Source organism: Xenopus laevis, chromosome 4L (assembly GCF_017654675.1).
Source record: "Xenopus laevis strain J_2021 chromosome 4L, Xenopus_laevis_v10.1, whole genome shotgun sequence".
NCBI lineage: Eukaryota > Metazoa > Chordata > Amphibia > Anura > Pipidae > Xenopus > Xenopus laevis.
Window position 1 is genome coordinate 68,851,903 of NC_054377.1, and position 24,455 is coordinate 68,876,357.

General features: G+C 37.9%; 1 protein-coding gene across 1 annotated transcript in view; it reads left to right on the forward strand.

Annotated features, from left to right (window-relative positions):
* fhod1.L (formin homology 2 domain containing 1 L homeolog) overlaps positions 1–24,455 on the forward strand; it is a gene marked incomplete at its 5' end in the record, with an annotated part of 84,675 nt that overhangs the window by 57,467 nt on the left and 2,753 nt on the right. The window contains 9 exon segments of the mRNA NM_001094812.1: positions 1,260–1,405; positions 2,241–2,384; positions 5,400–6,259; positions 7,375–7,530; positions 11,341–11,523; positions 17,634–17,753; positions 19,400–19,561; positions 20,214–20,404; positions 21,861–22,053. Coding sequence (NP_001088281.1) covers positions 1,260–1,405; positions 2,241–2,384; positions 5,400–6,259; positions 7,375–7,530; positions 11,341–11,523; positions 17,634–17,753; positions 19,400–19,561; positions 20,214–20,404; positions 21,861–22,053 — 2,155 coding nt within the window.

Here is a 24,455-nt window from a genome sequence, read left to right on the forward strand (position 1 = left end):
TTGGGAAATTAACATTGACATAATAGCAACATATCTCCTTGGGGATCATTTATAAACACTGGGCAAATATGCTCCTGGGCAGTAACCCATAGCAGCCAATCAGTGATTAGCTTTCTTCAGACAGCTGCAGGTTGAACACTGAAAGCAGTCCTCTGATTGGTTGCCATGGGTTACTGCCCAGGTGCAACTTTGCCAGTGTTTATAAATAACCCCCCTTGTGGGTTGTTAGCCTTGTGAATAGCAAACCCCCATGGAGGCCATAAATAACTTTTTCACTTTTATTATACTTTTACAACCAGATGATACAAAAGGTAAAGTATAGAAGGAATAGAAAGTAACAGCAAATTGTGCATGCATCCAACAGCTTAATTGAAAATCAATAGGTTGCTCAAGTGCTATTTCCATCTGAGAAAGCTTGCTGGGCATGATTTCTCAGTTGAGAAAATAATATGGCACATACAGCTCATGAAAACATAATTACGTTTTTATTTAAAAAATTAATAAAATTTAGACTCTGACCCCTAGCAAATATTTGACCTATTATCCAGAATGCAGATAACCAATCTTTTCGTAATATGGATCTTCATACTAGAAAATCATTTAAACTGTAAATAAACCCAATAGGCTGGTTTTACTCCCAATAAAGATCAATTATATATTTAGTTTTGTTTCCAATACGGATTAATTATATCTTTGTTTGGATCAACTACAAGGTACTGTTTTATTATTACAGGGAATAATTTAATTTAATTTTTAAACATTTGGATTATTTAAACCTATATAGTCAAACCCATAAGCAAACATCTATGATAAACAGTGGCGTAACTAGAGTGTGCTGGGCCTTCCTGCAAAAAAAAATCTTTAGAGGGGCCTGGTGCACTCCGATCCCCATCCTCTCGCCCACTTCCCGTTTCCGTCCCCAGGCCCCGCTTCTGCCCGCCCACTCCCCATGCCATCTCCACCCACTCGCACCTGACTTGCGTCCCCATTTCGTGCCGCAGGTAAGAGAGCAGCTGGGGTGGAGGTTTTTCTTTTTTTTTTAGTTATATAGGAAGCAGCTCCCACAGTCTAGCCCCCTGTACCCTAGGCCCCTCTGCTTCTTCTATAGTTACACCACTGGTGATAAACACAGACTCTCAGTGGCTCCTAATAGCCAATAAGCCGTTGGTTTGCCATCCAAAGCTGAATATCTGAATGTTTAGAAACAGTGTAATGCACTCCATGGAATTCTCAAGTGTAGGTTCTCTTTTTACTTGCAGAAGCAGGTTTTTGGAAAACTTGGCTGCCACCGAGCTGGAGAAGATGTCAGCCTTGTCCAAGGGCAGACAAGAGATATTGGCAAAGGCCGTGCGTAGTGGAGATGATTTTTGTGAAGAAGCCATGTCTCCTAGCCAACAGGAAGAAGGTACATGCTAAACTCCACCAGTATATGGCATTCACTATTTGATTACTCCCTGCCTCTAAGGAAAAGACAGTGAGCCACATGTGAAACAGAGTATTTACTCTTTTTATAATACAAAGGACTGGCACTTGTTACTTCATATTTTGCTATTAAATATGAAAAAACTATGTTGATATCAACTCTAATGTATCATTATAAGTCATGGGATACAATTCAAAATATTAACTTGCTAAGCAGTACTATTTATTATAACTTTTTGACATAAATCTCTACATCTGCTTGCACACATACTACCTGTCTTATTTAACAGGCTATGGGTCCTTAAATGTAGGAATTATTTTTGTTGATATTTTAGACACAGGTTTGAGCTGATTGAGGTAAATGTTTTTCTTGCCTGTTTGTACCCATGAGCATTCAGATCAGTTCCAGTTTTTTTTAACACCACTAACTGTATTTTTATCTCTGATACACCTTTGGAATATATAAATATATGCATCTTAAACGTACATAAATATAATTAACTGGATTCAAAAACTGATGTAGTGTGATGTTTTTTGATGCATTCATTTCATTAGATGCTCTTTAAATGTGTCATAAGAGCCTTTTTCAAATACTATGTGAGTACATATGGGCAACAATTAGTTTTGGTGTTAAAAATATCCATATTATTACAAGTGTCATAGCAACAATTCTCCTATTATTTTCTATATAGTCTATATATGCCACATGTTCTGTATATATTCTCCATTTAGCATATAAATTGTGAAGTTGTTTGGAAACGTTATAGGCAGTAAATTGAGAATTCTATTGAGTAACCTTAGGTCTTTGTTTAACAAAGGACATGATGACCTGAGTGAGAAGGAAGAGAAAAATGAGAGTCTAAATGAAAAGGAGTTGTGCTCTGGCTCCAGTGATTCTTCAGCCAACAGCACATTGGAAAGGGAGGAGCGAGGAGAGAAGCAGGAAAATGAATCAAACCCAGGTAAGGAATTGTTTGTCTGTTTTCTTTTAACAAATCATATTTCTTTTTTCATAAGTTTTTTGTATCTGTATTTTATGAACTAGAACTTTCTTCAGAGGTAGATCATTTCACATGTTTGTACAGGTATAGGATCCCTTATCCGGAAACCCGATATCCAGAAAGTTCCGAATTACGGAATGGCTGTCTCCCATAGACTCCATTTTATCCAAATAATACAAATTTTTAAAAATGATTTCCTTTTTCTCTGTAATAATAAAACAGTAGCTTGTACTTGATCCAAACTAAGATATCAATAATGCTTATTGGAAGCAAAATCAGCCTATTGGGTTTATTTATGTTTTTAAATGAATTTCTAATAGACTTAAGGCATGAAGACCCAAATTACGGAAAGATCCGTTATCCGGCAAACCCCAGGTCCCGAGCATTCTGGATAACGGGTCCTATACCTGTATTAGTTTTAGACATATTCAAATTGCATCGTTGTTTATAAATGGAGCCAGTTAACTTATCTATAAAATACACTTAAGGGCAGACACACGCTGCTATTTTGGGAGATAAGTCACCCAACGACAAATCGCTTCTTCTTTGGGCGACTAATCTTCCAGAACCGCCTTCCCGCCGGTTAGAATGTAAATTGCCGGCGGGATGGCACTCGGAACGCTTTGTTTTCCAAACTTGCCTCACAAGGAAACTTGGGGCAGCTCCGGAAAGCCGAAGTGATCCAAGTGCCATCACGCCGGCAGGAAAGCAGTTCGGGGAGATTAGTCACCTGAAGAAAAAGCTATTTGTCACTAGGCGACTAATCTCCCGAAATAGCAGCGTGTGTCTCTGCCCTAAAGGGGATGCTGTTGTTATTGGACAAAAGTAGCAGCAGTTGATTCCGTAAAAACAGGGAAAAATTTTCAAGGTTCTGAATTCTTTTTAAAGATGTCTTCAGTTGCAAAACTACTGCTTATATGTACATATAAATTTGCACTAATTTTTATTGATAGCCAAGTCTTGATAAACCAGTTTCTTGAACTTTTCTGTGTCTTTATGTTTACCTCCATGATATTCACTCTCAGAATATATAGTATTTCGTTTGTAGTGCTTATAGGTATGCATAGGTAATATTAGAACAAAGTCCCTTTTACATGCCATATGTGAGTGCTAAGTAAGGCTGCAGACATTTCAAGTATGGTAAGATCAGCATGGTGCCGAATGTTTCACATAGTAGTACATCGGTGAGCCATTCCTTCGTATCTATATTTGAGTATGCACAGTATGTACTGACAATCTGCAGCTTTAAAGAGAAAACCTAGTGTATTTAATATAGGGATCACCTGTCTAACCTAAACTCATTTACTTACTTTACGTTATGATATCAAGGAAAAGTAGGATATGGGAAAATGTCCTTAACAAGATTTTCTTGCCATGATTGTGAATGTTATTCAGACACCCAGTTTTCATATGTACACCTTTCGAGGTTGTCCTTTTCTTGCTTAGATTTTTATTGTACCGAGAATTTTCTCTAAGAATGTTTTATGACAATAGGGTTGGTTATGGCATATGCAGTTTATTATCTCCTCAAAACAGTACCGTTCACTTTTTTCAGGCAATAGAAGGCTATATTTACAATAACAGTAATGGTTAGCATTTTCTCAAAGACTGTTGCCTTGACTACTCCACCCTGACCTGGTATGGTTCGATATTTTTCTTGCAAGTCTCATTGGAACTTGAGGTAAATCCAAAAAGTAGCAGGGCTGAACTCTGGCAAGTTGTATGATGTGTTGGTGGTACTCCTGCAGGGTATCCTGTGGTGAAACCCTAATAGATCAATGTGATAGAAAGGAGGTAATTGCAGGAAGTCCACGGCAGCAAGCTGAGTCTGCAAGTGTATCTTTATTGGGGTAGTGAACAGCACACTACATGTTTCGGGCAAGGCCCTTTATCAAGTATCACACTTGATAAAGGGCCTTGCCCGAAACATGTAGTGTGCTGTTCACTACCCCAATAAAGATACACTTGCAGACTCAGCTTGCTGCCGTGGACTTCCTGCAATTACCTCCTTTCTATCTCATTGGAACTTGATCTTTTGTGCTGTTCAAGAATTAACGGCAAACCCAACACTTGAATTTGTGACCAAGCAAAAATACTGATCCTTTTAGATTTAACCAGCTGTAAAAAAGGATATTTTTCCAGATGTAATACTCCCAATTAATTTTCAGTGTGTTGGTTTTACCCCAATGGTTGTTAATTTTTAGAGATTAAACATTTGGTTAGAGCTTAGTACTCAGTTTTTATGGCCATATAGCATTTTTATGCTCTGGCCTTGACATCCATCAGTATTGAATTCTGTACCCCCTCCTTCTCTCATAGGGTTGCCTATACTATTTCATCATCACCTCTGCCACTACCCAGTTGTCCACACCCACCAGTGCCACCTATTAGCCCTTCCCCTTCACTCAGTAACAGCCTTAACCTGCCAACTCCTAACTTCCATGTCCCAGAATGTCAGTAGCACACCTCTTTAACTTTTATGGGCATTTATAGGCATGTCAAATTCTTAATATCATTTTCACCAGACCACTTTTACAGACAGTAAAAGAATTTCTGCACACAAAACTAAGTCTGAGCTGCTGCCAGATAAATTAGGGGACATTTACTGCGACAACTGTGCAACCATTTTTATAGCAGTCATACAAAACTGGACACCATCAGTGCACACATTGACACCATTCATCAAAAGTGCTTTCCTCCAAAGAGTTTTCTTGAACTACTCTATAGTTGCACCTAGTTGCCCCTCGCCTACTGTTCTGAGTTGCGCAAAAGTTCACTTGTTGAGGCAAGTGAACCATGGAGCTTCAAGCTGTGTATGAAAATTGCACTTTGCACACTGCACTTGTGGTCATAAACGGGCCCTATTTTGTTTTGTTTATTTTGTGTATTATTATGTCTCATGTGATCTTGTTTGCATTGAGTCTTTTTGAAAGATGCCTGTGGTTAAACTATTATACTTTTTTTTTCCCTTTAAAGCAAGCCCAGTTTGTGTTTCCCCACCAACCAATGATCGCTCAAGCTCTAAAAAATTTATGCTGGAAATGCTCTATTCCAAAAACCAGAATGGTACTGGCCTAGATACAGAAATTCTTAATGCAAAAAACATGCCATCAAACGAAGTGCTGAAGTCATCCAGAGAGAGGAAGAGTCCCATGATTAGGGCAGAGGAAGGTCAGATAGAGAATTCTACCAACACCAGCATTGAAAATACTGCTGAATCCCGGAGAACAGTTATGAGAGCTCAGTACAGCATTGATGCAGAAACCAATGCCAAGAATTTGGAGAAAACCTTAATGATTCCCTTCAGGAAATCTTCAGCAGTTCTGTGGGAGCAATCATCAAAGCCTCAGACAGTACTAAAGATTAAAGACCTGGACTTTACTGATCTGTGTGAGGAAGAGGATTACGATGTCCTTTATCTTGATTCAGCAGAAACGTTGTCTCCACCGCAAGTTTTGAATTCTCTACCCCCTCCTTCCCTTACAGGGTTGCCTTTTCCTCCTCCACCACCACCTCCACCACTACCCGGTTGTCCACTTCCACCACCACCACCTATTTGCCCTCCACCTCCATTCAGTAACAGCCTAAACTTGCCACCTCCTCCACCTGCTCCTCCTAGTTTTAGTTCCATGTCCCAAAATGTCAGTAGCACAGCTCTGACTAAAAAGAGGAAAACGGTGAAACTTTTCTGGAAGGAAATGAAAGAGCCTGAAAACACAAGCAGAGGAAAGTTTGGAAAAGGGACACTTTGGGATTCAATTGATAAAGTGTCTGTGGATACCGAAAAACTTGAGCATCTTTTTGAATCCAAAGCCAAAGAACTGGCAGCTTCTAAGGTAGCAACAGTTGTAATACTATTGTTATATATATATTTATACTTTAGATTTATATCTATAGTTAAAAGTTGGATAACTTGTGCTGACTACAGTAGAAAACCATTTTTAAGTTTGCCAGGGGTCCACATCAAAATGGGGAAAAATCCAGGATTATAAAAATGCAGTTTAGGTGGTACTCAGAAAATTGGGCGTAAAGTGAGGTCCTACTGTATAATTTAAATAAAAATGTGAAGCTATGACCTCACTGGTGACTTGTACCACATGTGCTGATATCTTTTGTAGTAGACAAAAATACTGCAAGTTTTAGTAACTTTGTGGACGCATTGCTGTCAGTGTGGTGTAAATTCTTCAGATCCTGCCTACATTCATGCCATGCGCAGTGGTTGCATGTGTTCTGACGTGTTGTGTAGTATCGTTTTCTGCACATGCTTTGTGGCATTTTAGCACATGGCCTTCATGGCAGATGTAATATTTTCCCAGCAAAATGCTAGTGTTGATGTGAAATTCTCTAAGTTAGATTCATAAGTTAGTATTTAATTTGACTTTCATATGGCTATATTAGTGAGGATAGTCTGACATTGACAGGCTTTGTTACATAATGAGATTAGTAGCTTTCACTTTAATCATTGTGACAGTTCTTTCTCAGAGAGCGAGCGGGCAATTATATCCCCAAAAACACCATTGAAACACTTTTGCTTTTTAAACACACAATTAAAACGCTTTAATTTTTTATTTATTTATTTTTTTAAATGCCACTAAAACACTTTTTGTTTTTTTATGGAGACTACAAATAGCATCTATTAATTTTCTTGTGTCTCCTACACCTAAAGCTTATGACACGTATCATTTTGAGGTATTTTGACCTGCCATGTTTTTTTTTCACCCCATTGCATGAGCAGCTTTTTCAGGCAAATTGCATGAGGCTTGGCAGTGCTGGCATCTCATTCCCATTGCCAGCAAGAGAGGAAACGTTTTGGTCAATTTTGTGGTGGAAGCAAAACACCTGATTTGGTGTATGCCATAGGCCTAAGAAGAGTACAATTATATACATTATGTAAGCATGAATATTAAATTGTGTGACCTGTACGTTCTTAGCCTTTACTTTGTGTTTACAGAAAGGGACTGATGTGAAGAAACAATATCTGGTTGTACTGGATCCCAAGAGGAGCAATGCTATAAATATTGGGTTAACGGTGCTGCCAACTGTGCACATTATCAAGACAGCGATCCTGAATTTTGATGAATATGCCATCACCAAAGAGGGTATTGAGGTAACCATCTGAATGCAAAAGCATATAAAGCAGAACTAAAGCTTAACTATAGAAGTAGCTACAAATGTTGCACATTATGTTTTGTGCTTCTGTACCAGCCCAAGGCAACCACAGCCATTTAGCAGTAAAGATCTGTGTCTCCAAAGATCCCCCAGTAACTCCCCATCTTCTTTTCTGCTGATTCACTGAACATGCTCTGCGCTGCTGTCTCTTACTGAGCTTAGGGTCCGACTCACAATATACAGTACACATAGAATAGAAATGTCACAATATAAGGCTGTTTAATAATTAATACAGATAATTACTACATGGCAGCACAGAAATCAGTGCAATTAGCATCCAAATTTTATAGTCAGCCCCGTAGCATCAGCTTATATTACAGTGCAACCCCAAGCTTAGCTTCTCAACAGCTGCTCAGAGCCCACTGAGCATGTGAGTGTCGCAGACACTTTCCAAGATGGTGACCGTGACAAGTTTGAAGTCCTGGATCATTGTTGCTATTGACAAGCTGAAACTTTAGGCTGGTGCAATAAGTTCAGTATATAAAATATGGCATTTATAGCCATATTAATTTTTAGGGTTTAGTTTTCCTTTACTAGTCAATAAAAACTAGATAAAATGTTATATACTGAAGGTTTACCTTACTACAAGGATGTAAGTTGTATTGTTTATATTTTGGGGACATTTCTTCTTAAGATTACGATTTTACTACTGTTTTCTCAGGCAATGTTTCTTCTTTACTTATACTAAGAACTGCATGTGTGGGAAAAAAAGCACTGCATTTTTATTATCGGCCTGCTTTTCTTTTTTTCTTTGTATGTGTATTTTATTTTTAGTTATTGTTTTATGTAATAAAACAAGATTATAAAAAAATAAGGACAAACGCTGTGGTCACACAAACTTCTCCAAACCATCAAATGTCCCTGTGTACACACAGATTTCAGGCCAAAAATGCTTCTGCACTGTGTTGCCACTGAATGGGTAATAGGCAGTTGCTTTGAGTACTTACCTAGCTCTGAGTGGTTCAGATTGGATTGGTGATTTTCCCACAGGTGAAGAAAACCCCATGTTTAAACTTCATTAGTGATGCTCATGCAAGAGGATTCACCTGTTGTCAAGAAAGCTCCAAATAACAGAAAGGCCATCTCCCCTAGACTTGATTTTATCCACATAACACAAATTTTTAAAAATGATTTCCCCTTTCTTTTAATAATAAAACAGTAGCTCGTACTTGATCCAAAGAAGATATGATTAATCCGTATTGGAAACAAAACCAGCCTATTGGGTTTATTTAATGTTTATATGAATTTCTAGTAGACTTAAGGTATAAAGATCCAAATTATAGAAAGATCCTTTATCCAGAAACCCCCAGGTCCAGAGGATTCTGGATAACAGGTCCCATACCCGTAGTGGCAATTAATGGCAAATGTGGGTTGGGCACAGAACCTGCATCTGACTTTCCTGCATTGTTTTTTTTTCTCCATATGATAACTGTTCAAAACTCTCCATTTTTCACCTGCTAAAATATAAGTATGTTTCAGCATTGTGCATTAGTTGCTACCAAATAAGCACTTAATGGGAAACTGTAACTTGATTAATGTAACCCTTAGATAATCGCTATAAAGGCATGTTATATTTCTGAGAGTGAAACCAAAAATAGCCTAATTTCTTTTTCATGGGTTCCTGAAATGTAAAATAATTGTTTTTAAACGGAAAAGCAGGGATGTTCATAGCCGAGGCGTATAACTATAACTAGACCTAGGTCTGTTGTATTGTGAGGCCTGCAGACTATTGTATGCTGGAATGTGTATACTTTACCTATGTAGCACGTTCGTTTTCTGCACAGCAGCTGCTATAGAGAAGGAGATTATGAACTAAAGGCATATTGTTTGAGGGGAACTACAAGCAATTATCTCATGCTTGGCTTGGTGGGAAACATTTTTAATCTGCTTACTGAAACCAAATCTTCCTTGTGGGAAGGAGCAAAAAAAAAACCTCTCCTTTCATCCTGTCAGATGTACTGGTAGCACTTTAAGGGTTAACATTTTCCTGATCACTGTACTCCACTTAATAAGGAGCTGTTAATCTCCCATTTTATAGTGTGCTAGCAAAATGTTGTGTGGAATGTGTTCACTGTTAGCAACCTCCCTTCAACAGAATAATTATTGCTATGTGCCAGTCTTAGCCCTGCTGCTGGCACTCCCAAGCATAAGTCATTTGTTCTGCTGATATCAAGCCAACTTATACTGTACTTACTACCTGGCTTTGGAATGGTTATGATTCTTCCAGGCACTTATTAAAGTTCTGTGAATCTCGGTTCAGAATGCCTACCCACATTGTAGACTACCTTTTGGGGCACAAATATAATATTAAAGGGGTTGTTCATCTTTAAATTTGCATATAGTATAATGTATAGAGTGATATACTGAGACAATTTGCAAGTGGTTTTTATTTTGTATTACCAGTGGTTTAGTTTTTTATTCAGCAGATCTCCAAATTACAATTTAAGCAGTCTGGTTGCTATGGTCCAAATTCCCCTTGCAACCATGCCCTGATTTTAATAAGAGACTGGAATATGAATAGGAAAAATAGAGATGATTAATAAAGACTAGCAATAATACATTGATAGCCTTAAAGAGCATTTGTTTTTAGATGGGGGTCAGTGACCCCCTTGTGAAAGCTTGAAAGATTCAGAAGAAGAAGGCCATAATTCAAAAACTATCAAATAAATAAATAATGAAGACCAGTTGAAAAGTTGCTTAGCATTAGCCATTCTATAACATACTAAAAGTTACCATGAAGGTGAACCACCCCTTTAACTTTTAATAGGTTCTCACCACGTGATGTAAAGAATCCCATGTATCAGTCTAAGGCATTTCTCCTGCTTGCTCTAAAAAGGGCATTTGTGAAAAGGAAGATAAAATCAAGTTCGTAAAAATGTATTGACATGGTCCAGAGATAGTATGTGGAAGTCTTCTCCTAGTGTATTTGTATATATATATATATATATATATATATATATATGTGTATGTGTATGTGTATGTGTATGTGTATGTGTATGTGTATGTGTATGTGTATGTGTATGTGTATGTGTATGTGTATGTGTATGTGTATGTGTATGTGTATGTGTATGTGTATGTGTATGTGTATGTGTATGTGTATGTGTATGTGTATATGTATATGTATATGTATATGTATATATATATATATATATATAAATATATAATAACACTTCTTTATGGAAAAACCCAAGAAATTGCCAAGAATCTAAACAGAAAATATATGCATATAATACACAAAAGCCATGAATATCCTGTAAATTATATTCTTATAAACGGTGAGTTCAGATGTCATCAGTTATAAACGGTGAGTTCTGATGTCATTTCTGTCACATGACTCATTGAAATTTGTGTATTATAATAAATAAAGTACCCCCAGTTGCAAAATATGAGGATATTAGAAGTTACCTTGGAGTTCCATGACCTGTATAAAAACACTCGGCCTTCGGCCTCGTGTATTTATTTGGTCATGAAACTCCTCGGTAACTTATAATATCCCTATATTTTACAAGAGGGGGTACTTTATTCACTATATTATATATATATATATATATATATATATATATATATATATATATATATATATTTATTTTTATTTTTTTATTTTTTTTTCTGTTTAGATTCTTGCCAATTTCTTGGGTTTTTCCATAAAGAAGTGATGCTTTGTTAAGAAATTCAAAGTTCAAATAAGAAAGCAACTTAATACAATGCAGTCTCTGATTCTTCTCTTCTGATTTTTGCTTCTTTACAGAAAATTCTGACAATGGTGCCTACAGAAGAGGAAAAACAGAAGATTCAGGAAGCTCAGCTTGCAAACCCTGATGTTCCACTGGGGACAGCTGAGCAGTTCTTACTCACCCTCTCTTCTATCAGCGGCCTATCATCAAGACTGCAGCTCTGGGCTTTTAAACTTGACTATGAGACCATGGAGAAGGTATAATGACCCCTAGATCAATTTACTGTCCACGCATATGAGTGAATGAATGGAAAACACACACAAACCCACGTAGTCCAACAAAAAAGTTTTATTAACTTGTGGTTTGTGGTTTGCTTTTTTTTCGGGGTTTGATAACGGAAAATTAAATTTCAGTATTCACACCTTTTTATTTCCAGTTAGAAAGAATTACAGTCTGACTTAGCTAGGCCTTTAACCTTTAAACAGGAAACACATGAGAGAACGCCTGTATGTTTGATAAATGTTTTAATTCCTCTGGCTGCTTGGGAGAAATAGAAACCATATGCAAAATATGTCGCTGTTTACATTTCCTCCTATAGTAATATGTCAATGTTTATCTTGAGTAGATTCCAAAAAGGAAAATGGAGCTGTAAAGTCAAGCAGTGGCCATGCATGTCTAGCTACAGAACGCACATTTTATCTTCTTCATAAGTAGGCTTATATTATATGACATTCCCAGGAATAGCCAGTAATGCAAGCGGAAAGTAGAGCTTTATGTGTGTGCTGAGCATTTTATTTTCATATTTGAATTTCTATCTATAAATTGTATCGCATGTCCTGTATGTTGAAACTGTTCAACATTCACTGCCCCCCCCCCTAGCAGTCAGTCACAGGTTTAGTTTACTCTGGAGATCTGTGTGGCAGTAACATGGAGTACTGAGATATCACATCCCTGACATGTGGTGTAGGAACAGGCTGTTGATTGGGAGAAAAGTTGGTAGAAGATAATGCTGTATCTGCCATGTCCTTTCTCTGACTATGCAACAAAAAAAAAGAAAACCCCCACACTTAGGATGATGTAGAGCAGGGGTGTCCAAACTTTTGGCTTGCTGGGCCACATTGGAAAAAGAAAAATTGTCTGGGGCCACATATAAAATACACTTTTAATTGTAAAAGTAAAGGAAATACACAGAAAAGAACTACAATGCCAGTTGAATAACCAGATAGAGCTATACACTGGAATATGGGACACCTGGATAATAAATAGACGTATTATTATATTATTATTACTAACTGGGCAATGGGCAGAGACCCCCCTCCTCCTATTTCCTCGGGAACAAAGAGTTTCAAGCTGGGCCGCATTCATATGCATCCTGGGCCGCATGTGGCCCTCGGGCCGCAGTTTGGACACCCCTGATGTAGAGATTAGTATTCTGCGATCTGCAATTGGTTTAATTTTTTTTATTACTTGTGGGTTGTTTTTAGTTATTTTATTAGTTATTTAGCTCTTTAGTTATTTAGCTCTTTATTCAGCAGCTCTCCAGTTTGCAATTTCAGCAATGTGGTTGCTAGGGGTCATATTACCCTAACAACCATGCAATGATATAAATAAGAGACTGGAATATGAATAGGAGGAGGCCCGAGTAGAAAGATGAGTAAAAATAAATAAATAAAAAGTAGCAATAACAATACATATATAGCCTTGCAGAGCATTTGTTTCTTTATATGGGGTCAGTGACCCCCATTTGAAAGCTGGAAAGATTCCGAAGAGGGCAAATATTGCAAAAACTACAAAAAATAATAATAAGAAGAACCAACTGAAAAGTTGTTTCGAATTAGCCATTGTATAACATACTAAATGTTAACTTAAAGGTGAACCACCCCTTTTAAAGGAGAAGGAAAGCTACCGAGGCAGTTTATTGCCAATATATTAACCACAATAGTGCAAGCTATAACACTATTATTCTGTTGAATGCTTTACCATACCTGAGTAAACAGCTCTCTTTGTTTTGTATACCAGCTGCCATATTAGTTGGTGTAACATCACTTCCTGCCTGTGTCTCACCCTCCTCACTTACAGCTCGTGGCTCAGATTACAGCATGGAGAGGGAAAGGGGAGGGGAAGAGGAGCTATCTGAGCATGCTCATGCCATGCCCTGGAGATTTACGATGAAAACAGGAAGTCTGATACAGAAGCCCATGTGTACACAATAGAAGGAAAGAAATTAGGTTTCCTTTGACGGAGGACTCAGAGCAGCATTACTTTGAGGGTTTACTGGTGTATTTATATAGACCTTTCTGATAAAGTTTACTTACATTTAACCTTTCCTTCTCCTTTAAGGTAGTATTCTTAGCAGGGCATATACGGCCATTTCAAAAACACTTATATAAAACATGCTCTCTGCATATATTTGTATGTAGAACATCTGTACAACTGACTTTTATAGTTAAGTACTTTTAGTTAAATGCTTCCCTTGTCATGCTTGGAATCAACCTAGTTGTCTGCCTCCTTGGTGGTATAAAGTAGTGAGTGTAATGGTTTGGTATCATCAGCAGTTTTGCTTTAAATGCTTTTAATTAGCAGGATTATTTTCCTTTGTTAAATTTGTCATTTACTGAAATGATATTCAGAATTTTTCTAACCAGAAGCTTGCCTAATTTGAACAAGCAGATACTGTAACTTTAAACTGGGGAATTGTTAAAACTTGACTTCCCTCCTGATTTCAGAGGGTTACAGAAATTAATATGGAACTTTGAGCAACTCGTAAAATCTCACTAACATGCTCATTTTTTTCCTTTAACGTTTTTATCCTGACCTGGCCTGTACCAGCAAGTAATGCTGACTAGTCTAAACTGAAACCACATTGTAAACCCTTTTGAGAACAGTGCAAAAGTCCTATTTCTATTAGTGTGCTTTTAGAATGCAGAATCATTCAGGGTCGTACTGGGCCAGCGGGACACTGGGAAAAAACCCGGTGGCCCCCCGGCTCTAATGGGCTCTACCAGCCCAGATCCTCAACCTGGATTTCTTCTGTCTCAGGACCCCACCTCCGGACCCTGAGGGCTACTGCCTCAGGGCCTCACTTCCAAAAACCTCACCTGCTGCTAGTGTGCGCATGCGTGTCAGCATGCGCAATAGCGCACTTAGTTTCTGCCGCGTCCAAACAGTGCGTGCGCTGACGCGCAAGTGCACACACGGAGAGGGAGAGAGGAGGGTTACCGGAGGCCCTGAGGCAGCAGCCAGTCCGACACTGGAATCATTGAACCTCTCCTTTAGGAACAGTAGAAGTGAAATTAAAGGGGAACTCCGGCTTCCAAACCAAAATTTGATAAAGAGGCCCACATAACACACAAACCCCTAATATACCCATCACAGTTGCCTGTTTCTTCAAAAAGTATGAATAAATGCCATTTTGTATGCTGAAAAACAGCTGTTTATGATGTTCTGTTCCTTATTGAAATCACGTGTGCAAGGAATTGTGGGGTTTGGAGGATGCAGGCTAAGGACAGATGGCTGTTGATACAAAGTAACAGTCAGGCCCGGATTTGCGGCAAGGCCGCATAGGCCCGGGCCTAGGGCGGCAAAGAAATAGGGGCGGCATGCCGCCCAGCCGCCGTTCAAATGCACCAGCTGCGCCGGCGTTTTTTCGCCGGCGCGCTGGGAAGGCAGGCGCTAGGACCGCGCGGCCGCCTGGTCGGACCGCGCGGCCTAGGGGCGCCCAAAAGTGGAATCCGGCGCTGGTAACAGTAGTCAGCCAGCCAGCAAAGTAGTCCGAGAGATCAGCAGGAGAACAGGGGCTAGGCTTAGGGAACTGCCAGAAACCATTAAAAATTATGAAAAGTCTGCATATTTTTTAAATGATGTATATTGCAAAGTTGCTTGAAATTATGTTCAAAAAGCTTATGTTTTTGGGAATTTCTTTAAATATTTCATTGTGTAAGGTTACAGTAATTATTGAGTCAGAGTGGTAGTGTTGTATTTAAATGTGATTGTGCAATCTGATTTATTCAGAGAGCTGTGACGCGTTTCTTAAAGACAGATGGGCACATGGAGTCATTCTAAATGTTCTGTCCCTTATTGGTTAGTACAGGTAGGGGATTCGTTATCCGGAAACCCATTATCCAGGAAGCTTCAAATTACATAAAGGCCATCTCCCATTCCTTTTTCTCTAATAATAAAACAGTAGCTTGTACTTGATCCCAACTAAGATATAATTAATCCTTATTGGAAGCAAAACGAGCCTATAGGATGTATTAATGTTTAAATGATTTTTTAGCAGACTTAAGGTATGAAGATCCAAAGTGCAGAAAGACCCCTTATCCGGAAATCCCCAGAGCCTGAGCATCCTGGATAACAGGTCTCATACCTGCTCAAAATCACCCCCGTTCACTTGTTTGTCCCCAACAGTTGCTCTTGAGCACTAACCATTTAGCTGTTGCTCCCGTATCCTCAAAGCAGGTGATTTTATTTGAATTCCTGGCAAGTCTTGATTGCATAAAAAACAGATTTATTGCCAAACAGAGCCTCAAATAGGCTGCTAGTCACCACAGAGGGGCTGCCAAATTACCCCAGGGATTTTTTCATGCTTGTGTTGCTCTCCAACTCTTTTTAGAACTGAATGTGACTCGTGTAAAAAAGGCTGGGGACCCATGCCTTACGGGTTTTGAGCCTGTTTGCGTTGCCACCAACGTTCTGGCTGTGTGCACAAAATTAAAAATAAAAAGTTATGTGTTTTACAAAGTTTGATAAGGTGTTTAAATTTTTTTTTTTTTTACAATTCTTTAACATTGGAGCCTGTTTAACTTTCCTTTGTGTGTCTTACATTTAAAACAAAAAACTAGGCATTATGTAGTAACATGGGGTCTTTTCCAGTGTTCCATAGCAATGAGTTCATTAATTCCTATAATAAAAGCTCCCATTGATTGCTATGAGTTACTGGCAAGTACAGGGCCTATCCATGTTTCTTTTAAAAAAACAAAAAAGAAGAAATGAATGCTATTTTTACACACCTTTAGACAATTGCTTTTCTAAAACCCAATGTTTTCCAGATAAGGGATCTTTCATTAATGTGGATCACCATACCTGGAGTCTGCTAAAAATCATGTAGGCATTAAATAAACCCATTATGGATTCAATTCAGTTTAGTTAGGAGCAAGTATAAGGTACTTCTTTTTTTTTTTCTCTGTAAAAAAAAAAGTTATTTTAAAAAATCTGAATAATTTGCCTAATTGAGAGATTTCCAGATAACTGATTTCCGTGTCAGGGATCTCATTCCTGTACCACCAGAGAAAGAGATGCTCTCAAGCTTTGAGACCCGCTGTCAACATCTAGGGAAAGCAGGAAGCCCATATACATTCCAAGCATAGAGACCACATAAATATAATATATACTTGTTACAGGAAATTCTGCAGCTGTACGCCAAGTTTGTTTTATTTTACATCTCATTTATTAGGCACAATCTAGACAAACTAATGCACTCGTCTTTACTGATTAGGTGAGAGATCATAATAAGATGGTGTATTCATGGTGGAGAATGTCAGTTTATCTGTGTTCTACATTCCAAAGAGTACAATAGTTGAGACCTTTAGTTTTATATGATTTAATGAGGGGCTCAAAGGGCATAGTTCTTGGCAATGACTCAAAACCAGCATCTAGAAATTTAATAATTGTTTGAATTAAAATATCATTACACCTATTGCATATGCATCAATTTAGTTATTAGTAATTAGTGAGGCACAGTACATACTTAATCCATTTTTTTATTCCCTGCATAGCATGTTGGCTGTATACAAAATAGGACAATAACACCAATATTGTTTGATGTCAACTTGTGACAAAGTAAATTCCCTTGGGAGCTAGTAGGCAACCATTAGAGCTCCATGTCCACTTACTGGGAATTTATGTGTGTGTGTGTGTATATATAATAATAATAATGGTAATAAAAAAGGACCCCTTGTAAAAAATAAGGATATTATAAGTCATGGAACTCCGAGGTGACTTTTAATATCCTCATATTTTGCAACTGGGGGAACTTTATTTATTATAATACACAAGTTTCAGAGTCGTGTGACAGAAATGACATCAGTAAGCTCCAGTTATAACCAATGACATCACTAAGCATCATTTGTAGGATATCATTTACAGTATATTCATGACTCGGGGGAGTACAAACAATGGCTGAGCAATTGCATACAGGTTCATGGACAGTGGCAAGCTGAAATGTGTGCAGAAGTGTGTGTGTATTATTCAGTTTCTCTGTAATTTTAACAGTACAGCAGCAGAAACGTATTCTGCAGGTCTTAAATTTGTCCTTATATAATATAAATATGTATATGGCTGCTTACTTATCTTATTCTTCACATCTTAGGAAATAGCAGAGCCTCTGTTTGACTTAAAATTGGGAATGGAGCAGCTATCGAAGAACAAAACCTTCAAAGTCATTCTGGCATCTCTTTTGGCTGTTGGCAATTTCCTGAATGGATCTAATGTAAGTCGTGCAGTAAAGCAGATGGCCGATGAAGCTCCGGTGTCCTAATTATGATATCTGAGAGTCAAGTTCTGGTCCTGTGGAGCTTGTCAGTCTCATACAATGTAAACCTTTATATAGCAGTGGATAGTTAAGTTACTGCTGGGCAACCTTCAAAATGATAATTTTCACTATCCATTTAAGACGTTGCTGCATGTTTACTATGACTTGTCACATGTACAGTTCCATAGAACATGTTTCTCTTTATTGTTGCATCCTTCTTCTCACTGTTTAGAGAATTAACCTGCAAACTTAATTGCTGCTTGCCCTGCGATTAATTGTACCAGAAAGCTTAAAGTAGCAATGTTTTAGAATACATTTCCTTATACCTTATATACATCCAGATGGAGCACTGTCTGTGCCGAATGATTTCTCAGGATACAGTACATACAGTCCTTACTATTTATTAACATTGCTCAACATTGAACTATTTTGTTATAAGTATCCAAAACGTGTTTGGCAACGTCCGTAGCAACGTTATTCAAATGATCCCTTAAGAATTACACTTCTAATTCAGGAATGTCCAGTCTTTGTACCTCCTGTGGCTGTCAAATTGCAGCTTGCAGCATACTCTGAATGCCTTCACTTGTTGATGGATGCTGTAATTCAACAGTGTTCAGAGAGCTGCAGGTTGGATGTTCCTGCTCTAGCTGGCTTAACAGGAGGGGTTATGCACTGTTCACTGTGCTTCTATTATTTTGTCTGCCAGCCCTCTGTTTTAGCTTTCTATAGCTATCTTACTGCCTTATTGTTTTTACTGAAAGGATTTATTGGACCAAAAAAGGCAAACATAAACCTCCCCTGACCAGACACTTTGGGGTTATTTACTAAAACTCAAATTTATCTCATATTTTTATTAAACCCATCGCTGGATTTAGTGGACCGGCGCCCCGAGGCCGCACGGTCCTAACGCCTGCATACCCCTCTCCGGTGCCGGCGCGCATGTGTGCTGGGGAGACTCCCCGGTAAGCGCGATGAGCGGCATGCCTCCCATATTATTCTGAATCCGTGCTTGATTAACCCCAGCTCAACCATACTCGCATCCAAGATTTTATCTTATTTATCAATAAAATAACTCAAAAAAGTCGGGTCAGGAAAAATCTCGATAGAATCGAGGGAAGACTCGAATCGTACAAATTTTTTCGGATTATCGGACTAAACCCAGCACTGACCATGATATCTTTAAATTGAGATAGAGACATATGCCATTGACTTATACATGACCTCGACAGGTTTGAGATGCCAGGTTTTCGGATTCAGGCTTTTTGGAGCATTTGGGTATAAATCTTGAAACATTTGAGTTTTAATTTTTTTTTACATGAAAAATTCGAGTTTGTGCCCCAAAAAAAAGAAAAGTTGAGGTTTAGTAAATACCCTCTTTGTAATTCTGGATCTGAAATTCTCATCAGTGTGTTTATTCTGAGCTTCTGTTTTTTTCTCTAATTATCTCTTGCAACTCCATTTGTAAGACAACTATAGTTATGCCTGCATGTATTTGGGTTTATTTCCATGAACTTATTTTACAATGAATCTATAATGAAGTTACTGACTTACTTGAGGCTTGCCCGTTATTCCCCGTTCTTTTTTATTTATTTTTTCAATTGTAGGCAAAGGGTTTTGATCTTAGTTACTTGGAAAAGGTATCGGAAGTGAAAGACACTGTCCACAGGCAGTCCCTACTCCACCATATGTGTAACCTTGTCATAGAAAAGTTCCCAGATACCTCGGACCTTTACTCTGAAATAGCTGCCATCACACGGTCATCAAAAGTAAGTTGCATGAGAATTTTTACTGCTAAATTGTCATTGTGTAATCTCCAGACCAATAATTTTCTTTTTATGTTTTAACACTGGACATTAGTAAATCAGTAAGTATTAAGGTCAAATAGACCGTGAAAAGCACTTTGTTAAACACAAGCTTAAGGAGATATCAATAGACACAGAAGTGTAGACAGACTGAAAATAAATATTGGAAGAATATATTGGAAGACAAATTAGTGGATGTGGCATGCTCAGCCAGTTAGAACAAGGTTTTTAGCTGTTCTAAATACAATTGGAATTGTATTTGTACTTTGTTGGTCATGGGAATATATCTAAAGTTATGTTTACTATATAAATGGACGTTGATATGTTTGTGGCTCCAATGAGTCAACAGGGAAATATCAACAATACACATTTATGAAACTGTGCCCTTCAGTGCCAATATTCTGTACATTTACTTGGTTAAAAAAAAAAAATTTTTGCCTAACCAGATTTGAGAAATGGAGGTGAAGTATGGACACCAACCCCTATATAGACAGTATAAATATGTAGTATGTTATACCTTTCCCTGGAACATGCTGGTATTTAACCAAGAATTAGTAATACAAGTGTGTGTTTCTTTTATTCACTTTCTGCTTTCCTTAAATAATGCCTTTACCAGGTAGACTTTGACGAGCTGGCAGATACTTTGATTCAGTTGGAGAAGAGATGCAGGGAATCTTGGGAGAGCCTGAAAGTCATTGCCAAGCATGAGACCAAACCTGGGCTGAAGAACAAAATGACTGAATTCCTAAAAAGCTGCACTGAAAAGATAGTCATCCTCAAAATTGTTTATAGGAGAATTCTAAACAGGTAACATTACCTTTCTTTTTTTTTTTACTTACATCCTCTGTTGTGACCTTGAGATGATTGTTATATGTGTTCTCTATATGAATAAAGCAGAAATTCTAAAATAACTGAAAATACACTTTCAGGGCTGGTATCAATGTTCTTTATTTAGTAGGATGGGGAGTAACACATTAGCAGTTTAGTAGCAGCTGAATGCAGATTGGAGAGACTACTGAAAATGGTTTCTTTGATTTGGAAATACCTGTGAGAGTGCAGAGACGTGCAACTAAACTGGTTAGAGGGACGGAAGACTTAAATTATGAGGGTAGACTGTCAAGGTTGGGGTTGTTTTCTCTGGGAAAAAAGGCGCTTGTGAGGGGTCATGATTACACTTAACAAGTACATTAGAGGACATTATAGACAAATAGCAGGGGACCTTTTTACCCATAAAGAGGATCACCGTACCAGAGGCCACCCCTTTAGACTAGAAGAAAAGAACTTTCATTTGAAGCAACGTAGGGGGTTCTTCACAGTCAGGACAGTGAGGTTGTGGAATGCACTGCCGGGTGATGTTGTGATGACTGATTCAGTTAATGCCTTTAAGAATGGCTTGGATGATTTCTTAGACAGACATAATATCAAAGGCTATTGTGATACTAAGCTCTATATTTAGTATGGGTATATAGAATGTGTGAAAGTAGGGAGGGGTGTGTGTATGGATGCTGGGTTTTCATTTAGAGGGGTTGAACTTGATGGACTTTGTCTTTTTTCAACCCAATTATGTAACTATGTTAATTAAATCTTCCATTGTTCAAAAGACTTTGGGTAGATATCAGTTCTGTTCTACTAGATGGGGCCCTTTGTTTCGTTGTAAGGAGATTAAATCAACAAGTAACTTGCACCATGCCACTGAAATCTTTTGTCTTCTTATGTAAACTAGGAAACAAAACTGAAAAAGATTTCACAGATTTTTTTTATTTCTGTCAGTAAGAACTTAAATTTGATTTTGGACTCCAGATGGGTTCCCACCAGTTTAATCTTATTTCCCATCTGACAACATTTTCCTGACTGTTTCATGACTTTTCAGTATAGTGACACATTTATTGAAGCTAATAGATGCACCAGCAGAACACTATACTCCCTACAATTTCAAACCTGAAGTTAGAGATGGGTTTGCTTGAGAATTCTTAAGCTGGTTAGAAAAATCCGTTAAATACAAGCCCACGGGACTCAAGAAGAATTGGCAAACTGTGAATATGTGAGAAAAAAAAGTAGTACATGAAATGAAAATCATGTTTATGGAGGCATTATGTGTTCCAGTGCTGAGTAATGTAGTAGAAATACAAAACTTCTTGGCAAGCTTTATGAGTATTGAGAAACCTTTCCTTCTCTTCTTATGGGAATGAACAGTTTTTTTTTTATTTTCCATGAAAATAGTTTTTAAGAGCAAGCAAACATTAATTACACTGTTTTATGGCAGGTTTCGTTCTTTCTTGCTGTACCTGGGCTACACTTACTCCTCTGCCAGAGACACGAAGATCACAAGATTCTGCAAGATCATCAGTGAATTTGCACTGGAGTATAGAACTACAAGAGAAAGAGCCCTACAGCAGAAGCAGAAACGAGCAGCTTACAGAGAGAGAAACAAAACACGTGGCAGAATGATTACAGAGGTAAAAGTACAACATTAAACAACATGTATGATTAAAGGGGAGATAAAACCACTGGTATAACAAGTAAACTTAACACTTACTTTAAAGCTTCATATAAAATTGTAGATCCAATGCAGTCTCTCTGTCGCAAGTGCATGTGTTGTAATTTTTAAGGGCACTATTCTTGTTCCTTTAATTGAATTAAACAAAAGGTTTACTGAATTAGAAATCTATATGCATGCAGAGGGGTATCGAGTGGCAGGCAAGTCTCTGTTATCTGCTTTATCCTGCCATAGACCGCCTTAGGTCAGATTCAGACTTCAAGAGAGAAAAGGAACAGGAATGGTGAATGGTTTCGCCTGGCACATTTGCAGCAGTGCCAACATTTTCTGGTGATCACTTTTGATCCATACGCCACCTTGTGGGTTTGGTTAATTAAAAAATTAAACTCTAAACAGTTAAAATAAAATGGAGTTTAAATTTAAAAAAAAAGAGTCCTAGTAGCTGTTCTAAAAGCACATAGCCAATAGTACAAAATGCTATTTACCAATTCTCTCATGTACTGTACTGTACAGGGTGTTAGTGTTTTATTTAAATAACCCATTCTGGCTAGTAGAACCCCTTTCTAGGATGGAAAAAAACAAAAAAAAAACACATTTTTGCATTGGCATAAAATCATTAACAAAGCAATAGTGTGGGTCATACACGCCAAGGGTTTTGTTTCTTTAGTCCATGTTTTGGAGATAACAATGTGCTTGTTTTCCTGGAAGATTAATATAAAACAGATGGCGTACAAATCACTTTACTAAACCTCTTTATAGAGAGATTAGGGAATAAGATCACCTAGCTAACACGTGAATGTAAATTTGTGCACAATATCAGTTCTGATAGAACTGTCTAATAGAATTGGGACTTTTCAGTGCCATGCAGACAATACACAGAAGTGTACGGTGGATATTTACGGGAGAGTTCCTATTAAAAGAGTTATCTTTGGAAAAGATTTTTACATTGAAAAACTGAAAGTTGTATAATTTTATTTATATTCACCCTCTCCAGTGTGAAATACATTTAGACAATACATATATTTTATCAGCTTTATATGGTTTGTTAACCTGGCAACCAGAATCTGAACTCCAGGCCTAATTTGTTTTATATTGTTTGAACTATTCGGATTTCTTGTCATTACCTAGTTCCTGAATAAAGGTTTCTTGATAGATATGATGACCTTTAGAATCTTGTCCCAGGCTCCACCGCAGTGATTGCCAAGCAGATGCATGGTCACCTGAAGCTGACCTGTCCTGGTTTACAGCGCAAATGTTCTGCTTGGTGATTACTGTCTTGGGGGTAAATTTACTAAGTGGCGAAAATTTGCAAGAGGCGGCTTTGCAACCATCGCTACACTTCGCCAGACGAAAATTCGATCAGATAATGCTAATTTACTAAAATGCGAAGTTGTTTCCAGGGTGCCGAATGCTAGCGTTACTTCACAATCAACACGAAGATGCGCTAGCGTTGGCTAATTTGCATACGCGGGAAATGATAAAGTTGAATGGACGTATATGTTGCAGCAAATACATTACATTACACTAGTCCAGGGAACCTTCATAAAAAAAAAAAATACAGTTGTTATAATGCCCTACACATGAGCCCAGTGTATAGTTCCATATGTTAGAAAATATAGAGGGGAACCCGGGTACCCAAAATTTTTTTTACGGATTTTGCAGCCTATCACCCTGAAAAAGTGAAAAGACGCCATTGCACTTCGCCTGGTCTGAGCTGGCGAAGGCAAGTCTGGTGGAACAGCTAACGTTCAGTAAAATCCGCATCTTAGTGAATTTGCTCAGTTACGTCTGTTCGTCAGAGCGAAGCGTTAGTCACTTTGCCCTTTAGTAAATTTGCCCCTTGAAGCCTGGGATAGGATGTAGTCGAATACAGTGGCTGGTAATCCTTCTGTGTAACTTTTAGGGGATTATTTATTGAAGGTCGAGGTTTTTTTACCGAAAAAAATCTGAGGTTTTGAGGGTATTTTTCAGTTAAAACTCAAATTTTCAGGTTATAAAAAAAACTTCAGGTCATGTAGAAGTCAGTGGCAGAGGTCCCTTCAACCATTCGAAGCTGTATGTAGGGTTCACGATGTTTGGGGTTTTTTTGGTGGGTTTCACTCAAAAACTTGATTCATTTGAGCAATTCAATTCACTGATTTGAGTTTTTTGCATTTGAGTTTTTTTCTTACATCTGCAAACATTCGAGTTGTGAGTTTATTCGACGTATAAAAAACCTCTCAAACCTCTTAAACTCGAACTTTGATAAATAACCCCCTTAATTTAAAGACCAGGTACCATTTGAAAAGCAGAACCCTTTATTTTTTTGGCTGCTGTGCATATGCAGTTATGGAGGGGGAAGGAGATTAGTGGTTAAATTAC